General features: G+C 37.4%; 1 protein-coding gene across 2 annotated transcripts in view; it reads left to right on the forward strand.

The window, feature by feature from the left end:
- nrxn3a (neurexin 3a) overlaps window positions 1-22,420 on the forward strand; it is a 353,303-nt gene that overhangs the window by 307,071 nt on the left and 23,812 nt on the right. For both annotated transcript variants that reach the window (XM_079833565.1, XM_079833566.1), the window contains 2 exons: window positions 9,781-9,870; window positions 11,164-11,468. In XM_079833565.1, the coding sequence (XP_079689691.1) occupies window positions 9,781-9,870; window positions 11,164-11,468 (395 nt within the window). The remainder of the gene's footprint in view (window positions 1-9,780; window positions 9,871-11,163; window positions 11,469-22,420) is intronic.

Raw genomic sequence — 22,420 nt, forward strand, 5'->3', positions numbered from 1 at the left:
ACACCCATTAATCATTAAGAGACTAGGTAAAAGTAAAAAGCAAATATATTCGGACACGCCCTAAGTGCACTTGTGCTTTAGACCATGCACTTAGATCGTTAAAATAGGGCCCATTGAACTAAATGTGAAATTAAAACTAAAATAGTATTTCTTGTAAAACATACTCTAAAAATACAAATTCTTACCATGTAAAAAAAATGTACTTGATTTATAACAGGGATGAAGAATAGTAATACGTTCAACTCGTTTAATTAAATCAAGTAATATATTTAGTTTTTCCCTGTTTTTATAATATTTTTCCTGTTAAATTATTTGCAAACCTTTTTGAATATGTTAAGTTTGGAGCCATCAAATGTTTTTTTTTTCTTTTTTTCTTAAAAGGCAGTTAGAGCCTCCTATTATGTGTGATTGGGCAGAAATGTATTGAATTGAGCTCATAGGTGTAATCATATGTAGTTACCCCATGCTGTGTCATCCCTGTAGCTGCTAAAGCAAGCTCAGAAATGATGCTTTAGGGTCCCATGGCGCCCCACTTCAGGAACACAATTTCATCTCAATGACTTCTAAATCAGCATGTTCCGCAAGCACACATAACATGTCGCGCCACCTTGATGCTAATGTCTGGATGTCGTGCATGATGGTTTTGACACAAAGTTCTTGTTGTTTTTGTAACCTCTCGGTAAGGTTGCATATCCTTTCTTTTGTTAAAGCATTATGGGCTTTTTTTCCCTCTTGAGACTTTTGATGCTAAAGTCAGGCTTATTCCTGATGCAGTAAATTGCAGTAAAAGAGCCCCACCTGCTCTGTCTGCCTTTGGTTGTCTCCATTATCCTCTGTTTTAGAGGGATTGCTTTTATTTGTGCAACCCTGTTTAATATGAATGAGGTTTTATGAGTCACAGAAGATGACCTGAAATATTTTGATTTTTCTTCCTTGAACATGTCGTACCAGAAGTCAGCTTCCTCCTGTTAAAATAGGAAGGGAAAAAATGTTATCGAGCATCTCAGAAGCAACATGACATCGACAAAGACCTGACCATCTCCTGTAATCTGATCGAGTCCCATAGCAGTGAGCGGCACACATTTCATGATAAGGAAACCTTAGTCTTTTTGAGAGGAGGAGGAACCGGGCGGCTCGACTCCAATGCAAGACGACAATTATCTCTCAAAACAAAAAAAGACAAGATTGCATTTTTGACAAAGGAAAGAGCCTTTTATCAGAAAAAGATTCAAGACAGGACTCGTATGTGTGAAATAGATACTTGTGTATCCTATGAGCCAAATACAATTACTCGTATCAAAAACAAAATCTTTTGCCCTTATAAATCTCTCCAGAGGGGGAAAGAGATAAGCTTTCAATATGAGCTGTCTTTCTAATCCCACGATTAAATGAAACCACCAAGGATGGTGGGATAAACGTTCCCACTCCTATTGTCTCCTTAGCTACTGAGGGGCGATCCTCTGGAGTCACATTTCTTATTTGGGGATGTGTTTGGAGCGAGATAATGTGCAGGGAGTCTCTTTCGATTGAGATACAAGCCAAGTGTAAGAAGAGTGTTCAGGGAGAGTACAGAAGAAGCTCGAGAGGATGAATTAGACAGAGACCAGGGCAACTAGTCGAGTGTTTTAATTTTCAAAATTTCTCCTTGTCAAAGTTAAAAGTGTATTAAATGTGCATGTGTTGTGTTCATATTCTTCACTCACAGTAACATCTAGGTTACTTATGTAATCCCTGTTGTCTGAAGGAGGGAATGGAGATGTTGACGTCAGAACTAAACTGACGAATTGGGATCCCGTTGAGTTCTGACGTAATGTAGAACGTGACTGACTGATAGGGAACCTGAGGTTTCACCGTAGACTTAGAAGGATCTGTCAGCCTTAATTTTGCCCTGGTTTGAAATTAAGCCTGATTTGTGATTTTTATACCCACTTTTGCACCTTTTTGTGTCTTAAAGTCAATTTGAAATGTCCACAACCTTTTTTTTTTTCCTTCTAACATATTTCTAAAAGAAACAGGATGTTCAATGAGCAACATATCATTTGAAGTAAGACTTATTTTCATGTTGATTTTAATTTAACTTGGATTTCCAAATGAATTTGTCCCCAGAACGTGTATGTAAAGTTATATCTCAAAATACCCCACAGATTATTTTTTATAGTATGTTAAAACACGCCATTTATGTGTGTGTCCCTTTAAATGCAAATTAGCTGCTGCTCCCGGACCGTTCTTTCAAGAAGAGGGCGGAGCTTCAAGAGCTTGTGCTACAACAAAACTGTATCAGAAACTAGCGGTGTTCAGTCCGACAATGATGCCTACAGAGTCAGAGAATGAATGCTGCAGTTTAGTTTAATTACGGTTATAACTTATGCTGTCATCTTGCTTTTATCCACTATTAGTTCAAGTCTGTTGTAGCGGACCCTGTCCGAATGATGGTTAAAATTTTACTGACGAGTTTTATGAAGTTTATTGTTCATCACACTAAGATGAATCGTCCGTTTTCACTCCAGAAAATCAATGTAAGAGCTGAATAAAACACAGTACAAGAAGTGCGCATTAAAGTCGTCCATAAACTTTCTCTTTCCCTTGCTTTATCATCAACATACACAGCGAATTACACAAAAAGACTCTTTACAACTAACAGTAAACACATATACCTTTACTGGTAAACTGGTAGCTGTAAAACCACTCAGATGAACTGTAATAAAGTGCGCGCCCTAACCAGTATAGCTCCGGAGACTATAAGCTGGATCACGAACAGTTGGTACTGATCCATCCTTGAGCTTGAAGTGTCCCTTGTTCTGGCAATGCATCTGCATTGCTAACAAGATATTGTTGTATATATTATTGCTATAGCTGCTCGAGCCTGGAAAAAATGGCGTACAGTGTACAATTGGCTGAGGGCGGAAACTAGGCTAATACGGAACAGTCCGTCAGCGCTGTAGGTGGAAATGTGCAGGTTAAGGGGCGGTAATATTATATTAAGATCCCCTACGTCACTAGGGAAGCAAATTCTGAGCGGCTCGTTTTTTCACATGCTTGTAGAAAAAGGCTTACCACAACAAAATTACTGGGTTCTCTTTTTCACATTTTCTGGGTTGGGAGATGCACCGGGGACCTGATTTTAGCACTAAAACACAAAAAAAGTAATTTTCACGAAATGTCCCCTAGTTTCATCTAATAGGCTGTTTATTTCATTTCACCTTCATTTGAATGAAAAAAAATTATTAACATAATTTTAGTTTTAGTTAACAATAATAACACTGGATGACACTGTTTATATTCATGGAATCCTGTGGTGCTTAAAGAAATCCATGGTATCACCAAAAAAAATTAAAATAATAATAACATTTCCATCATATCACATTCAAAACATCATGGCAGTACCATAGTGCTTTTCTGTAAGTGGATCGGGCCCCTAAAACTTGTTTTGATAGTTTTATGCCTTCTCTCTATGATTTTGCCAAAAAATAAATAAAAAACAGCCATCATTTGTCACTGTGCAGTACAACACAATAGTGATGAGATTTTCTTGGTAGCTCAAATAATACTTGGCAAGGCAGACGGCTTCATGCAATAAGCTATATTTGTTTTCAGTGAGACGGCAACGGATTCTCGTAGTAATTTATCAATCTGTGGCGAGAACAACAGCACACAACATTGCCAGATTACAAAAGGAGAATGTTCACAATCATATGGTTGTTCTCATGAGTTGTTGTTATTAGCAGCCTTTTCCACAGAGAGGGAGCTGCACTTATCACGTCTAATTATACAAAAATAACCATTTCTATCAAATATTTCATACAAATCAAATGTGGCAGCCTTTTTTTTTTTTTTTTTTGGATGCACTCATGGTACTGCAAAGCCATTAAGGATTCCTCTAATTTAGATTTAAATGGAATTAAAATGCACTGATATCACACATTATTGTATGTGTTTGTGAAACTTAATCACAGTAGGAGGAAAACACCCCCACAGCGTGTGATCCTGTGCCATGTTAACACCTCCTAGTGCCGTTTCATTTTCAAAGAGCCTTTCATGTTCTCAGGAGTGAGAAAAGGTGTCATGCCCTCTGTACTGCTGGATCAAAGCAGCACAAATCCACAAATATCTGTGAACCAGGCAGCCTTCCATCCCTAACCCTACTGTCCCCCCCAAAAAATGACAACAAAGCTCCAAAAAATATTTTATATTTTTGGTTTTGAATATGAAGTAATTTAGTTTATGTAACACTTAGATAGACATGCAAAGGAGAGAAGAAAAAGGAATTGGGTCACAGTGCAGGCTGATTTCTTGAACCTTGATTTCTCACAACTGTGGAGATATCAATCAATCAATCAATCACACTTTATTTATAAAGCACTTTAAAACAACCGAAGTGGACCAAAGTGCTGTACAGCAAAAAATCCATAACTCATAATACATCAAATACAATTAAAACAGATTTGAGACAAACCGCAATACCATAGAAACAATACAATAAAACAAAATGTCAACGTCTGGTGTCAAAAGCCAAGGAGTAAAGGTGGGTTTTAAGACGCAGTTTAAAAATAGACAGCGAAGAGGCCTGTCTACTGGGCAGTGGAAGATCATTGCACAGTTTAGGATCTCCAACAGCAAAGGCACGGTCCCCTCTGAGCTTACGCTTTGTTTTTGGCACATTCAGGAGCAGTGACCATAGAATAAATAGTTTGAAATATGTCACTTTTTTGTCTATATAATAAAAGTCCAAGGGGTCCAATCAATGCAATGCTATTTTTGTGTTATTTATATAGTATTATAGTTACTTATTAAAATTAAAATGATTTAATTGTATTTAAGTTTGTTTTAGTGATTTTGTTATGTTTTTTATTGTTATGTGTTATTTTTAATTGAAAATGTGTGTGTGTGTATATGTGAGTGTATATATATATATATATATATATATATATATATATATATATATATATATATATATATATATATATATATATATATGACGAAAGAATTGTAATATTTGTGTAAAATATTCCTTTAAAGACAATTTGAACTGGAAGTTGTGACCGACTTTACTGTGACGTATTTTCCAAGTGAAATTGAAATTTCACTGTATTAAAGGTTTTAGTTTTAGGATCCGATGTTGTGATGTCTATAGCAGAGCCAGAGCCCTGGATGAGCCCAGGATGAGCCCCGCTTTAATGAGTTTTCACCATCAGGCTACCCTGTAGTGCTACCACTAACACCTTAGCAGAGCTTTGAATGATAGCAGTCGACAACGCCTCTCTTGAGGATCTATTTGGAGCTCAACACATTCCTTACCAGGGTAAAGCTGAATTTGTGACTTAATAGGAGGAAAAAACGATGAATTTGAGAGAGGTCATGGCCTCAGTCAGCTGTACTCTCTTTTTCTGCTGATAATAAGCGTCATCCTTCTGTTCTCTTCTTGTCCTACTGCCCTCCCACACACCCTGTGCTAGAGCCCCTTGCTAGCCACCTGCAACATCTGTCTGTGGTGCTGCCACATGGTTAAGGGTTAGGTCACATGGGTGGCTTTCCCTGGGGGTTCACTCATGATGGAAAGCTAGTGGCCCGTTAAAGGGATAGTTCACCTGAAAATGCAAATTCTGTCATTTGCTCTAGGGCTGCATGATATTGAAATCAACTGACATTCTGTGATATATATATATATAAATTAAAAACAACACATAACACTATTAAACATATTTTTGTTAGTTTTAAACACTGGTCCAGTGTTGTTTTGAACCCCATTCACTTTCCTTGTTTTAGCTATACATGATTAATCAAAGAATTAATCATACAATGATTGGGGTGAATTTGTTGGGGAGTGCATCTGCATAGAAAAAAGATAATTAAAAAAGTGTAAATTTCTTTTTACTCAAGTAAGTTACTTTAAGTGTAAACCATCCATTTAGGGCTGAAAAATCTGGGGAAAACTTGTCCGGCCAACTGTGATTTATATATTTATTAATTTATTTATTACGGTAGTATCATAGCACACCGTGAGTGTATTTTAACACTGGTTGTTATTTGCTTTTGGCATCTGATAGAGCATTTGGAAACGGAAACTGTGACTTCAGACTTGCAGGTATAGTTCATCGATATTAAAAGTTGCTGTTAATTTACTCAGGCCAATCCGACATGTATGTGATTTTTTTCTTCAGTAGAACAGGAAAGAAGATTTTAAGCTGAAACTGTGGTCTACCTTGCTGAATCATTTGTAAGTCAATGGCTAAGTCAAGAAACATATACAAGTAAAACAAAATTAATACCCGTGGCTTCTGACAATACATTGAGGTCTTATGAAGCGAAACGATCAGTCTGTGCAAGAAACTGAACATTGTTTACAACATTATTATAACATTATAAGCATGTCATTATTAGCATGTTCTCGACAGTCTGGAGTGCAAGTTTTTTTGACGCATAATTACGTATGCGCATGAGAAAGAGATGTGTTTGTTGTATATTTTGTTTGTAAGTAAAACACTAATTGGATAAACTACTATAGTGGTGAATGTGAGAGGACAGCAACACACACATCCTCCCTCTCTGTTGTAAACAAACACAGCGTCAGTGCGAGTTTGCTTACGCGCATACGTCATAATGTGTCAGGAAGCTCACGCTCCATACTGTCGTGAGCGTGCTCAGGAACACTTGCAGAGGCTGTTGTTGTGATCTTTTATCTTCTAAAGTGTAGGAAACTCAGAAGATGAAGACCAGGAGACTTCGGGATCAAACAGAAGTTATTTTTTTAATGAGAACTCTCTGTGCTGCAGATCGTCCGAAAACAGTCTAATTTAACAGTACAAAATAATGCAATTTATCTACATTTCAGGGGGAGGGATTATACAGCAGGGGAGGAGACATTCAAACAAAGGAATGCATATGTTGTGTAGGTAAAGGACACACCCTACTATGAAATCCCTACCAGTCCCATTGAATCAGCATAACTTTTTGCATGCTGATACTGGCCAGGAACTCCAATTCCAAGAGCCATCCCAGAGCCATTAAAGACAAAAGGGGCAACGTCTGGGCTCCGAAAGGTGGAATCTCAGTGATCTGACTCATTTAAAACACAATAGAGAAAACAGGTCTGGCAGGAAAGGAGACTCTTGCTAGAGCCTCTGAAATCAGTAAAACAGGTCTGGAAGATTTGCATAGCAGACTAATTCATCTGATATCATCATTTTTTACCTTAAATGCTAAATGCAATGTACTTTCTTAAATTTGTAATCCCACACTGTGGATTAACAATGTTGTAAATAATGTTTAGTTTCTTGCACAGACTGATCGTTTCTCTTCATAAGACCTCAATGTATCGTCAGGAGCCACGGGTATTAATTTTGTTTTGCCTGTATACAGTATGTTTTTTTTACTCCCAAAGTGACGAAAACCGCCGACTTTCCGTTGCTAACCACGGTTTCAGCTTAAAATCTTCTTAACTGTTCTGCTGAAGAAGAAAGACACCTACATCTGGGATGTACTGAGGGTGACCCTATCCCTTTCAGCTCATAAGAAATATTTTGCAATAATACTTTGATGGTTTTGATGGTCCCCATTAGAAATTATGTTGACTATAAGTAACGTTGCATCTACACACCACCTAAGTCTCATTAGAAGGTTAATTGAGTATTAGTAGACTGCCTAATATCTGCTAACACTTAATTTTGACCATCCCCCAGCAGACATTCTACTTACTTTAAGTAATTTTGCAACTACAAGTCAACTTATTCTACTAACCCTAACCCCACATAATACCAACCCTAACAGTCTACTAATACTCTAAAGATAGTTATTACATATAGGTGAAATGTTACTTATAGTCTAAGGGGGAACCTTCAAAATAAAGTGTTACCTACAATTATACTGTAAAATAATTATTTTTTTAATAATCATCATTTAATTCTATAGTACACTGTAAAATTATAATACTAATATTTACATCTTAATTTCTTCGTTTTCAAACATTAAACCACCAAGCTTTTATTTTAGCAATTTGTATGCAGTGCATGTTTCAGAGTGCCGCACTTCATGCTGAAATAGTAGGGCAAAGGCTATATTTAGTCATACATATAAGTCCCCTTGTAGTCAATAATTGTATCCCTTAAAACTCATCTGTGATCACCAAAATGGCATATTTGAAAAAAAAAATGATTCATGTCTTAAAATAGCTTGAATGTAACTCTTGCCTCATTTAGTACACGGAACTATGAATATGCAAATGAATCCCGCCTCCACTCACTCACACCAGCTCAGAGACCCACTTGTCATCTTTACTGTATTAAACGATGCACAGTGGCAAGTGGAATAACCTGGCTTCTCTTGGGACTTCCCTGCTTCGCAGCATAGTTAATGATATGCTAAAGCCCTTCCGCACATTGACGTGACTGGTTACAAGGTAGTTTGTGACATAGGAATCACCAGCGATTTCAAACTGCATTTTTTGAGACTGTCTTAGTTTCACTGCAGTTTTAAGGAGAAAATACTCTGCAATGGTTTTGACTTTTGAATCTGCACATGGTTTGTCTGAAAGCATATTAAAAACACCACATAGACATACAAACAACATTAAAAACTCGATTTTCACCACAGGGGTCTTTAACTGAATCACAGCTAATATCGATTTTTATTTCTATATATCATACATGCCTACTTTACTCACTTTTATGTCATTTAAAACCTATATGACTCTCTGTCCACTGCATAACACAAAATAAGATACTGTTGCTAGTACAGTTGTCGCAGAACTCATTCTTCCCTTTTGTAAAAAAGGAAAAAAAAAGAAAAACTTATTTGTTTTGTTTGGCATTCCTCTCAGAGGCTACCCCCGAGCAGTTGGGCTTCAGATGTGTGTGACTCAAATTCGCGGGTTTTGAGGGTATTGGTTGCGCTTCCTGCTGTCTGAAGACGGCTCAGCCAAATATGGAGGCTCCCTTTGGGCTGACCCCCTGGTACACCCCTCCTTGGAGTCCTGAAATTTGGCTCACACAACATCCCGCAGTGTCGTGCCACCCTTATCACCCGAAGTCATTGTTGAAACAGCACGACATTGCGGCCCCCTGTCCTCAAACGACATCAAGAACCCCCTCTGATCAGCTTCCTGCATGCTGCGTCTCCACGAGCCCCCAATAGTATGGAATATCAGCACAGCTCTTTGGGCTTTCCATTAGAACAAACATCCCCAGATGCATCTCATGCTGGGGACGCCTGTGACACACTTGTGCATCGCTTTGGTATCAGCTCATTCATCAAACATGATTTCACAACTGTATAATTTCCGTGGCTTTGGAAAACAGAAGCAGCTGCTGTCTAGTTCATGTCTGTCAATGGTGCTGTATGATTATGACTATTGATGTGGTTTTCTGTGAGAAAAATTGTAAATATTGACCGGCATCATTAGCAATCAGCAGATAAATGTGTATGTAATTATAAGTATGTGAAGCATGAAAGAGTGTATGCTGTCATTTTTGATGGATAGATGGATTGACCGCAGGCAGCTAATCTACTGGCATTCATTACAGATGAACCAAATGTATTATAAATATGTTTTTATCAACTCTGGTGATGATTGATTTAATTACGAGAGAAGATGGAGTAGACGTTTAAATAGTGCTTCATTACTGGAGAAAAAACAGCTTTCAAATAAAACATAAATGTACATGACTAAACAACTCTAAAAGTGTTTAAATAAATTTTAAATAGAAAAAAAAATGTAATTAGAAGTATTTTAACAGTGGTTATTGATTCGTATTATTGATTCTTAAAGCTTTCTTTTAAACTTCCAAGGTAACAGCGATAATGAGAGAATTCAAATGGCCAATAAGAAAATTCCTTTCAAATATGCCCGGCCCGTAGAGGAATGGCTTCAGGAGAAAGGTAACTTCCTCCTCTCTTTTTATTAATTAATTCATTTTTTTTATTATTTTTTTCCATCATTACTTATCTCATTATAACTAAATAAATTTAGCTGAAGAAAAATGCATTGTATATTGTGTTGCACCAATCTTTCTTCTTTTTTTTTCTTTGCCTTTTCAATGCTCATTTATCTTTGTCAGACTAAATAAAATATTCACTGTTTAATGAATCTATATTGGCCTAGTAAACCTTTTATGAATGTTTTAAATGCAAACATTAAAAGAAATTAATTAAGACATAAATATCTCTTGACTTTCTGGCTGATAGAAAGGAAGGTGGACAGACGATGTTTCATGATTTTTCCAGGAGAAATTAAGAAACACAAGAGCTGTTACATGCAGCAGCTTGTGACTGTACAGGAAGTATCATCGGGGAAGAAAACGACAGCATGATTATTGTTTCAGACATTAATTGCATATCATCAGGAGTCCTCCTCATTATAATCACTGGAATTACTCAAATTAGGACAGGGTTTTTTTTAGGATGATTTATTTACTTTTTTTTCTGAGTTGTTGTGATATGAAGCTTTTTATTCACAACCATAGGATATTCACACATTTATTTGACTTATTATTTAACTGATTCTTGAGACATATGACAAAGCATATTTGAAAACATGTTTCACCTGTCATTAATTTTTAAAATAGCAACTATTTGCTTCAATATCAATTGCTAGAATTTTCACAAATCTATATCATAATGTATCTATATATATATATATATATATATATATATATATATATATATATATATATATTTCACTTCAGTTTTCTCCCATGTCCCAAGAATCAGTTATATGTACATGTGTACCATGTTTATAACCAAGATAACGATTTCAGCCTTTTTCCTGTAAGAAAGTCTCTATAATCTTAATATTTCAGGATACTTTCATATGCCTGTCATAAGACATTTTGTTATTTATTCGTTTGGGTGATCTCTCCTTATAGAGACAATTATAGTAAAACGTACTGCAGCCATCATGAGCTTGTAGCTAGACTCATTCAGGGAGACATAATGGGTCTGGTTTATAGTCTGGCCCTCCAAATGTTTACGACATGTCTCATGGTAGTATAACCCTGAGCATTTCGGAAGGAAATTAAGCCGTAGTAATTCAGCACAGCCATCTAAGTCATTGTACCTAGGTTGTGTAGGTTAAGTGCTCAAAACAACTATGAATCTTGTCGCTGAAGAGATATTTTGTGCATTTACTGACCCATAACCAAGAAATGTTCTGAATCTTTCTTGCATCCTCAGGGCGGCAGTTAACGATATTCAACACCCAGGCCACGATAAGAATTGGTGGTTCAGACCGCAAGAGGCCATTTCAGGGCCAACTCTCCGGACTCTACTACAATGGCCTCAAAGTGCTCAACATGGCTGCTCAGGGCAACCCTAACGTCAAAATCAACGGCAGTGTCCGCCTGGTGGGGGAGATTCCCGCCGCAGGTTCAGCTAGAACCACGGCCCTACCCCCAGAGATGTCCACCACCTTTATCGAGACCACCACCACCATGTCCACCACCACCACGAGAAAACACCGCACTCCACCCACAATACAGGTACAACCCCTGACACAAGCACAAATTTGAATGAAGGCATCGGTGGGGCCTGTTGCATAAATTGTAGGGCCCTATAATTGACGGAATCGCAGAATTGGCACATTAACACGGAATCTAGTGTTAACGCAGAATTTCACAGAATTTTACATATTTGGAATGAAATTCTGTTTTGTGTGGGAGAAGAACGTATGGATGGGGAAAAAATCTAAGCGACACAACCCCTCCCGTCATTTCAGTCCCCCCGCTTTACACAGAGAGGCCGGATAGCTGGCCTGAATGGTTGTAGCCAAGTGTAAGCAAAACTCACGTATTTGACAACATTTCACATGGGGTTTATTATCAGCGTCGATCCCACGCACACATTGACAATTGCGTTACTGAACAGAAAAATAAACAGGGCAAAGAGCAACAGAAATATAGAACGCATACATGCGATGTTCACACACAGCTCGCGCTCCATCTACGGACTGCCCACTCATCAGTGAGTGAGTAAGAGAGTGCGTTCCGCCTTAAAGGAGTAGTACCTAATTCTACTTGTTACAACTAATATAACTTATTTTACTGGACAGTTTAAAGCTCATAACCATTAATATTTTGTTGTGACTTGAAGTACTTCGTGGAGTGTTATGTTGCATCATGCAGTTAATGTGATGTTTGTTAACTCAATCAATTTAAGGTCATTCCTATTTTATGTTTTATGTTCTAATATATTAACATTAAAAGCACACTCTTTTTACGACTAAAATAACAGTAAAGGAAAAAAAAACTGAATTACCAAAAATTGAAACGGAAAAAACAGATTTTGCTAAAATTAAAACGGAAAAAACGGAATTTGGGAAAAAATAAAACGGATTTTATAGGGCCCTAAAATTGCTGAGACTACTAATACAAGTTAAAGCTGCAGTCTGTAACTTTTTGGGTTAAAAATTCCTTAATCCATTTTTGAGCAAGTACCTTACCTTCTCCTTACCTTAGCCCAATTCACAACTGTAAGCTTGCAGTACTGTGTTATAATTTGAGTGGTACTGGTGGATTTTTGCTGGAAATTCGAGCATGAAATAATGCGTCATTATTTCACATCTGTATAAATAAAGAAGGAATCCGGCTAATAGTAATATCGCATGTGAGGATGCTGCAGGTGGCGGATCATTTATAGCCTGAACTCACAGCAGCTGGAATAATTAAATGTATAATTTTTATGGCAGATTGTAATCCAGAAAGGTCCTAACAACAATCATCAGTTTTCAAATAGAGATGGCAACAAAGAGGCAAAACTTATGGACTGCAGCTTTAAGGCTCCGATTTACTCACTGCAAAGTTCTTCACTTGGGGGTTTAAAGACACTACTGAGAGCGACGTTTGGGTGAATATGTAAATATGTACACGCTTTCCTCTCAATAACAAACAAAAACACGCACAACAAAAAGCAGTACGAAAACACCAGTTACAAGCTCTGCAGTTCACAACGCCAATCAAGTTACATTATGTTTATTCGTATAGCGCTTTATACGATAGATTGCTTTAAAGCAAGCCAATGTCAGTGTCTCTAATCTCTATCAATTAGAATTACAACTACAGTTTTTAGTTTAAAGCAGATCTCCAGTGTGTTCATTTTTTACTTGTGTCAGACCTCGAAAGAAATAACAGAAGAAATTAAACACATACTAACCACGCCAAAGTAGGCGGAGCCCCAGACCATTACTTATTACTTATTATGTAATCACCATAGACCAATGGCACAGCATTGCACAGCCGGAGCAAACTTTTCTGGAAGTTTGCTTTGGCGAGCTGTTTCGTACTCCTGAAACAAACTCCAAACTTTGTCCAAAATGTTTTGGCCTGATTTTGTTTGAAGTTGTCGTCACACCAAGCCGTTTGTCAAGTATATTGCGTCTATAGTCAACTATAAAAAAAAAGATAAAGTCAGCTGCATAAAAACTTAGATTGGTCTTAGACTGATTATTCCCTGCTAGCTGGTCAGACTAATTCTTCATACACGGTCTTAACATAATGCTGTGTTTTTGCATGTGTGCCTACGTGTCCTCATCATTTCTTTGATTTGAGAACTACCACAAATAACGTCTGGCCCAGATTTACAATTCAAATAAATGAGGACACAAATTTGTTGCAACACAACATGGAAAATAAATCTCTGGAATGGATTTTTAGGAGGTTTTCTGCACAGCTACAACTTCCATTCTGCAGAACATCTCAGTGACAGCGTTGTCCTTCATTTTTTACGCTCTCTGTTTGGTCCAATGATTTCCAGAGCGCTTATTTGTCAAGCTTAGATCTATTTCTTCTTCTCTGAGTTTGCAGAGGCAAATTGGCATTCAAATGAAAAACAATTATTGGACCACGCCCAGGTCACGCATGTCACATACGTGGACAGGTAAACACATTGCAACAACAATTCATTGTGTACGTGTGGGTTGTCAGATTATAAATATGCAAAACAGAGGCTTTTGTTTCATTTAGGAGAAGTCACTCAACCAGGTGTGTTTGAATGATTTTCCAACAGTATGCAAACAACTTGCTCCAGTTAACGCAAGCGCAAGCGGTGTCCACGACTTCATTTTATTAAGGTCGAGAGCCTCTCTGACACGTTTTTGTTTTGATGTTTTTCATAACCAAAGAGAATTGTTTATAATTCTCCACGTCCTTTAGATAAAGATACAAGAGCGGGTGCACAAAGCCTCATTCACACGCTCTTGACAACCAAACAGAGTGCCGCCCACATAAAGTTTGACCGGGAGCCAATAAAACACTGTGGTTTGGCGAAATGCGATTAGACTGGCCATTTCATAGGCATCCTGGTACAAATTGAGCTGGTGGAAGTGATATTAAAGCCATCAGTCTCCTCTGTGTCTGAGACACATTTTGGCAAGAGACATTTGTAATCATGAAGCCCCCACAGTTGACCGCATAAAGAAAGTTTACGACTGAGTAATGCTTAGAGAATTGGGGCTACAAATGGGTTCTTCCTACTCAGCGCATTTGCTGAATTAAAATAGTACTTTATTTTGATTAAGTAATTAAATTAGTACTGTAGAAAATCAATTGTTAATGGCCTCATAATTCACATGAATTCAAAGAAAACATGAGTAATATATACTTTACCATTGCTGTCAGTGTTGTTTTTCATGCACATTGTGCTTATATCAGAGAAATATGTCAGATGACAGTTCTTTTCTACCTTCAGGTCACAAGACACATGGATCTCTGTTAAGAAAGAGAGAACATGCTAAACACGAGCTACTGGCACCACATATTCAGACCTGTGATCTTCAAGAATCTCCCACATATGCTAGAGGGTGCTAAGTGTGGCGTTGCATTGCGCAGCGAACCACGGAGATGGAAATTTCCTCTAACATTAAGGCTGAAGTTGACCATGTCTGACTTTAGCTGGAAACCGTAGAAGCTCAGCGAAGCATTAGACCGCATTCCAATCCGAGCACAAACAGGCAAAACGCATGCAAACGCTGCGGTAACAAGAGGGCGTGCGTCTGCCTAGAGCAGAGCTATGCTTGAGAATAAAACAATTCTCTCTGACGCACTCTGGAAAACAGCACTGCTGAGGGACTTGTTTGAATTATGAGGCTAATAGATGTTCAAGAAAACACAGCCATGGATTGTTATCTGATCTAATGAACCAGTCACAGTTGCATATTGCGTACGAAAGGGTGAAAGACGTGTGATGGTATTAGGGTGAGTCATTTTGTTGGCGTCACCTAACATGACTGGAATTAAGCTTTTGGGTATAGATAATGATACACCCACAGTCATTTCTAACGTGTTTATTTATGTATTCATTTTATAAATCCTCATCCCACGCGCATTGGCCCATCTTTGGACCCATTTTTGTCACCATTCCTCTGTTAAGACTTATGTTGCAGTGAATAGCGTTTTCTGCTTACATTCTTTTGCCTTTTTTTTTTTTTCTTCGTAACTCGGATTACAAAATAACTTTTAAAAAATCATCATACGCCCAAAACTCAAAGAACCAATCATCGAAATGGTTTTTATATCAACCGAAAATTGACGGTACATTGTTGAGTGATGAGTTTGACATGAGAATAAAGAACAAATACAGCCCTCCTTCACAATCTTGAGGATGAATGGAGGATTGTGGGTACTTGAGCGGAATCGGCAGGAGGATTCTCATAAATTCCGATCAGTCTAGTAGGTCAACAGGCTGGAGGTCATGTTTGCTTTCTCATCTTAATTTGTGCAAACAGGATCAGTAAACAAGTGGTCTGTTACAGTTGGGGAAGTAATTTAATTGTGAACTGCTATCCCTACATTCATTATGCTGGGATGAGAGATCTATTTTTAAGCCATTTGCATTTGCGTCGAACTGGAACAAGGTCTATGCGCTTTATTTGGCTTAATTAAGACCGGGGCTGTAGAGGCGAAGAGAAGCCGTGCTTGTGTGGATCTCCGCGTAGAACTCTTTCGAGGTTTGTTTAAGTACGTGCTGCTGTTCTTCAAAGAAATTCGACTGGAAGAGAATTCTTGAGAGACGGATCACAAGGAAGGCTTTTTCTTGTTTTAATCATGTTCAGGATAGGTGCAGAAACAGAAAAGACATAGCATAATGTGATATCTTGGCTTAGACTGACAGATGAACAGCTCGGCACGATGAAGCAGTTATTAGAAACACAAAACATGTTGATTTTTAATAAAAGGGAATTTAATATCTGTTAATGTTTAAAAGAAGCCGCAGCTAGGCTGGAGCCTAATTTGACGTGGAAGACGTTTTTAAAATTGACTTTTTCTTTACCTCGAGGTCTATCCTTTTTTCATTAATGTTTCTGAGATTATTCGCCAGCCTGGGATGATGGTAAACCTCACATTTGAGGGGTGTGTTTTCCTCTGGGCATCTGAATTATTGATGTAAGGTAGGTTAATTGAGCTGCACACGTTTTCATATCAGAGGGGTGGGATGATGATATTCATTTCATTTCACATCTGCAGAAGGCCGAGGGACTACAATTGGTCTCGTACGTCCTTTTGGCCTCTAATAGGAAGGATTTTGGCCGTTTGCGGTCGTTTCATCCCAAATTCACAAAATCCTTCTCCTTTGCTGTACCTCTGAAATGTAGTACATTAAAGGACTGTGTGCCAGAGGGCATCAAACCCTTAGTGAGAAACAGCAAAGGATTTTCTCTTCAAATTAGCCCAATTTTAGCTATGTTGTCTTAAGTGCTCTATTTGCTTTAAACAGGATCCCCATCAGAACGATTGAATGCACTGGGCATTAGGATGGAAATGCATATTATGGTATTATGCTAATGATTTAGCTTTTACTGTATATAAGAGCATAATGGAGTGAGACATGGCTTGATGTAACTTTTGTAAAGATTAACATTCGTGTTTAAAAAACCCTAGAGTGACTGAATAAGATACATCAAATTCATTGTTAAAGTTGCTATTCAAATATTGTAAGGAATAGTTCTCTCCAAAAATGTAAATAGTTACAAACTGCAAGAAACACACACTAATAATAATTTAAAAAAATAGATTTGAAGATATGAATCAAGTCCAGTTTACAAAACCAATGTGAATCATTTGTTTTTGAATCTTACTGATCTGGTTCAATGGATTATGACTTAGTTATGAAAGAAAAGTTTTTGGTGTCAGACAAACCATTTTATGTCTTATAATCATATCATATGACTAATTTTATATTTACATGATACTTTATGGTGCATTTACATCCCTTTTTGAAAGTTATTTTTCAAAAGAGTCATGCGGGTTTGAAACAACTTGAGTGTAAGTAAATGACCTAAATTTTTTATTTTGATGTGAACCATCCCTATAATGCAGTTTAATGATTTAAAAGCCTGCTTGGTTCAATTTAGAGATTATTCACTCCTGAATGCACAAATTCTTATTTAGCAGAGTGAATGCTGATGGCTGGTCTTGATAAGTATTTACTGCTTCTGTTTAGTTGTAAAGCACTGAATCTATGTAAGATACGTATGTGGCCAATTCCAGGGATTGTTATCCGTCACTGTGCATCTGCTGTGCACAGCAGCTAGCATCTCTCGCTGGGCTGTTGCTGGGAGGACATGTCGAGAAACAAACAAATTACTGCAATGTTGTGATGTACCTCACAGAAACAACATGTTTTTTTTTTTTCCGATTTAATTAAGCCGCCGCACTGGGACCCTCGTAATTGTCCACGATGGGAACAACTAATGGATATTTTTGCATATTAATTGCTTCCTCGTGAATGAAGTGTAGAGTTAACAGAGGCTTAGTTGTTTTGGACTACAGCTTCTAATTATCACATAACTGAACCGATTTTAGCTTAAATCTAAATGAAAAGGTTTAAATGAAAATGCATATGCTGATTTTACTATGTATGCATAGTACGTTTTGAAAACACAAAAACTAAGGTACACCCAGCATGCTTTAAATCTAAACCAAAGGCCACACACTTTTTTTTCTACATGAGTGCTGACAGACAGTTCAGGGGTTAACCGCATGATCCACTGAGACAGAAAAAATACTGTCAGCAACGGGAGTTGCTGCACTACCACAATAAAGACTAATATTCCTCCAGAGTTGTGTTTAGAATCCAATTATATGGAGGTTGGAGGCGGCCGACAGACGGCTGTGGTGCAGAGGACTGATACGTTTCAGAAGGTGCTGACGAGCCACGTGGGAACGGGATATTACGCGTGGGCAGACGCCGCTATCCCTAAGAGACGGCGGCCTTGATTTATTGAAATGTGCGGCAGCCATAGTTAAAAGGGCCAAAGCTATGGGAGCCGTATCAATATGCTCCTTGGGTAGATGATGCGAGTCCAATCTGCTGGCCACGGTAGTGTATTGAAATGTGAATCGAGTTTCACTTTACTCCAATTTATTTCCTCTTGAGGCATGATACCAAATAAAAGTAACAAACAAAGGACACTGTTGGGAAGACAAGTTTGCATAACAATAGCAGTAGCATTTCTCCTCTTTATTGCTCCCCATTTCCTGTGTGATTTAGTAATATATATTTAGAAGCACTTTTTTGTAAATGTACAGGATCACAGCAGTTCTTTGCCTAAAACTAAGTTTTAATAGAAAATAGAACATTTTACTTTCACTTGCTGAAAATCTATTCTATTCTAATCTATTTCACCTAAAAAACTTTAGTTGCTGTCCTAAATTTCACACACACGCACACACAATACATCATCGCATTATCCCTGGATAACTTTTGGTTAAATTATGCACTTGCACGCCGATTGCCAACAAAACACACACATTTAATGCAGTTTCACTTACCGCCTGCGGTTTCGACTTGACCGAAATCACCGGAAAACCAAACTGCGTTCTGTTCCCTTAATGCTGGATTCTTTGGGAAGCAGAACAAGGTTATCTTTCCCTCAAAACCAAAAACACACTTCTTAAGTGACATTGTTGATTTCGTGGTCTAAAAACAAAACAACAGCGCTGCCAGCAGCTTCCGTGACCGGAACGAAGCTTGTTGATGAGCGAGCTCTTGCTCTCGCTCTGGTTGATGTGCGCATGCGCTTGTTCGGGAGAAATGCCCATACAAGGAATTCCGCCCTTTATGATGTAATACAGGGACATACAAAAAAAAAAAAAAACTTTCCGAAACGTACACGAATATTGAAGGAGTGTTTTGGAACAGAAATACTCCGTCATACGTCCAGCTCATTTTTTTAAACTTTGGCCATGTTTAGCATGAGAATCCAACTCTTTAACAATGTAAATAAGTCAGAATGCATAAAATGTCATTAGACCCCCAACTCCTTTAAGTATAGTTAAATTGGCTGCACAATATATATATATATATATATATATATATATATATATATATATATATATTAGGGATGCAACAATACAGTTAGTCCACGGTTCAATACATACCTCGGTTTTTAACCACGGTTTTCGGTTCGGTTCGGTTCGGTTCTGATGGCTTCACATCAGTTTTTTGCTATTCTATTTTTAAGCGACAGGAACAGCAAGAGCTTAAGGAGAAAAAAGACCATTTTTTTATTGCAATACTCTTTCTTTATTTTACTTAAAAGAATTGAAAAACCTTACTTAAACTTAAAAAAAATCTTCAAAAAAAACCTTGTAGCCTACACATTCCTAGTGTATTGTATACTATAAAATAAATATATATAAAGATTTACACTGGCAGCTCAGAGCTGTACAGCAGCATTTAAGTATGAAATTGAATGAATAAATGTAAAAATAAAACACTACATAGACTTCACTATAAAATATACATTGATTCTTATTAAAGCTACTGTATTAGTTTTTCAGTCAAGAGCAGTGAGTGATTTTCTCTTTGTCTTTTGTTGTTGTATTAACATTAAAAGGATAGTTCGCTCAAAAATGAAAATTCTGTCATCGAGAAATGAATACAGGTTTGGAACAACATTAGAGTGAGTAAATAATGGCATTATTTTAGAGGTGAACTGTCCCTTTAAGGACAACGTGTTCACTAGGCTGCGCTGCTGTCAATTTAGAGGTCTTTCAGTAAGACCTAGCGTGCATCTAATGTACAGACACGCCGAGTAAAACAGTAATCGCGTGTTTGACAGGCATTTAGTGCGCGCGCTCGGAAAAGCGCATGTTAAAACCATGCATAAGAACGTGAATTAAATGTTTAACCGGCAAGGCTTGCAAATAATGAACTTTGGTGATTGTGAATAACTATAGTGTTCAGTGAGTATAACTCTACCACTAACGTGTGATGTGAATGTATGTCGCGTTGTTCAGTATTGGGATGGAGGCAAATTATAGAATTTGTAGAAAAATAATTAATTACATGCAAAACCGCCATACCTAACCGAATGGTTCAATATTATATTGAGAATTGTGGCATCCCTAATATATATATAAATATAAAATAGCATTCCCAGTTTTTATACTTTATACTATATATTTTTTTTCCTCTTTTAATACTCTGCTCTCTCAACTAAATCACATTTTGTGCATGGAAAGTGCTGTACAAATAAAATGTATCACTATTAATATTCAGGGGGGGGGGGGTCATCTTCTCATGAGGACAGATTCCTCATATTCTAATATCAAGGTGTCTGGGTAATGAAATCAGGTTCGTACATGCTGTCGGAACCCAATGTTCCTGTGCCATTGCTCTGTCTTCCACCTCTATCATTTTGGTCTTCTCCAGACATTACCACACGCACCTCTCTATCTCCCAAGACCATTTCCATCCCCTCTTCAAATTAAACAGGCACGGCATAATAAAAGACACCACTTTAGATTTGAATCTATAATTGAAACAAACTGTGTATTGCTTTCTAATTTTAGCGAGGACACAAAGAAGAGAGCTCAGGGAGATAGTTTGTCATAAGGTCCCATGCGACCTTGCCCTCCTCAGCCAGAAAGTGATTAAAGATAAGGAGCGAGACCATTCCCGTGTAAACAGGAAGATGAACGGCGGCTGTTTGAAAGCTCTAGTGTTAGCGCGGGACGATTATAGTTTGCCGTGCAGCACACAAAAAAAGTCATGAGTACAAAACAAAATGAAGTGTTCTAGACTGAGTCCTTGCTGCGGGCCATGGTGCAAAGAGGTAGTGAGCAAAGTGAGCTTAGAAAGAGCTGTAAATCAATAGCCAGGGGAAATGCAAAGGGAGAAAATGGAAATTAAATGGAAAGATGTTCAGTGAAGGAAGCATTTACATTTTCATTCACCTACAATATAAGGAATATTTAAAATTTCCTGAATGTTAAAGTAATGTCTGAATAATATGGTTAAATGTTCTTAAACACAAATACTGGATGTGTAGTTCACATGTAGTTGAGCTTATACCATTTATATATTCAAATCAAAGTGCGCTCAAATTGATAAACTGATTAAATATTTTATTCTTACAGTAGAAGATCCCTCGTTTTTGTCTCTGGGCTAAGCAATGTCCTCTCATCCTATAGATACGCCCCTGTTATCGTTCAGGCCTTTTTCTTGGAGAAAACACGATGTGCGATAAGATGTCAAATGGCTGTCATCAGAGAGGTGGAACTCTGAATCATTCTGAAACTGATCTTCTCCCTTCTTATTGATTCAGTTTGTAATACAAGCTGTTCACTCCTTGTACTGCCAAAGTGGAGATAGACACGATAACATCAAGGCCAGAGAAACCCACAGGAGGGATGAAAGGAGATGATTATCTGAAGTCCAGAGTCAGCATACTTTTGTTTTAATGTCTGCTTTTGTCAGGATCCTTTTTTGAACCGACATTTGGGCTTCATAGGGACTAAAAAAGACTAGCTATCTTAATTGCATAGTAAGTGGAACTGTTATCTTAACTGCTGGTCACCACTTGAAGAGGCTTGAGATACAGTCATGGCTAGAGCACTTTGAATCATGCCGTTGTTTAACATTCATTTTCAGATCTATTTGTCGTAATAAAGGGGAGAGTGAGATAAGATGTGTCTTGGGTAAGCAGTGTTGTCCTCTTAATCTAGTAAACTGTTAGTAAGCACGGTGCATTGTCATGTGACCAAATATTTAGAGGGTCCTAATATTTAGTTCCCATCATATACAGATGCATGTGTGTGTGTTTTTTTGTCAAAAAAAAAGTATACAAGTAGTCTTGTATGTCAAAGCATATTTAGCAGGAATAAACACAATCATTCAAAAGTCTGTGGTCTGTAAATGAATTGGCTAATGCTCACCAAGACTGCTTTTATTTGATCAAAAATACAGTAAGAACAGTAATATTGTGTTACAATTTTTTATTTTAATATAGTTTAAAACTTAATTTATTCCTGTGATGAATTTCAGCATCATTACTCCAGTCTTCAGTGTTGAAAGATCCTTCAGAAATCACTCTAATATGATGATTTGGTGATCAAGAAACATTTCTTATTATTATCAGTTGCTTAATACTTTTGTGGAAATGGTGATGCTTTTCTTTTCAGGATTCTTTGATTAATATAAATTATTTGAGATA

This window comes from Gobio gobio (assembly GCF_949357685.1).
Source record: "Gobio gobio genome assembly, chromosome: 13".
NCBI lineage: Eukaryota > Metazoa > Chordata > Actinopteri > Cypriniformes > Gobionidae > Gobio > Gobio gobio.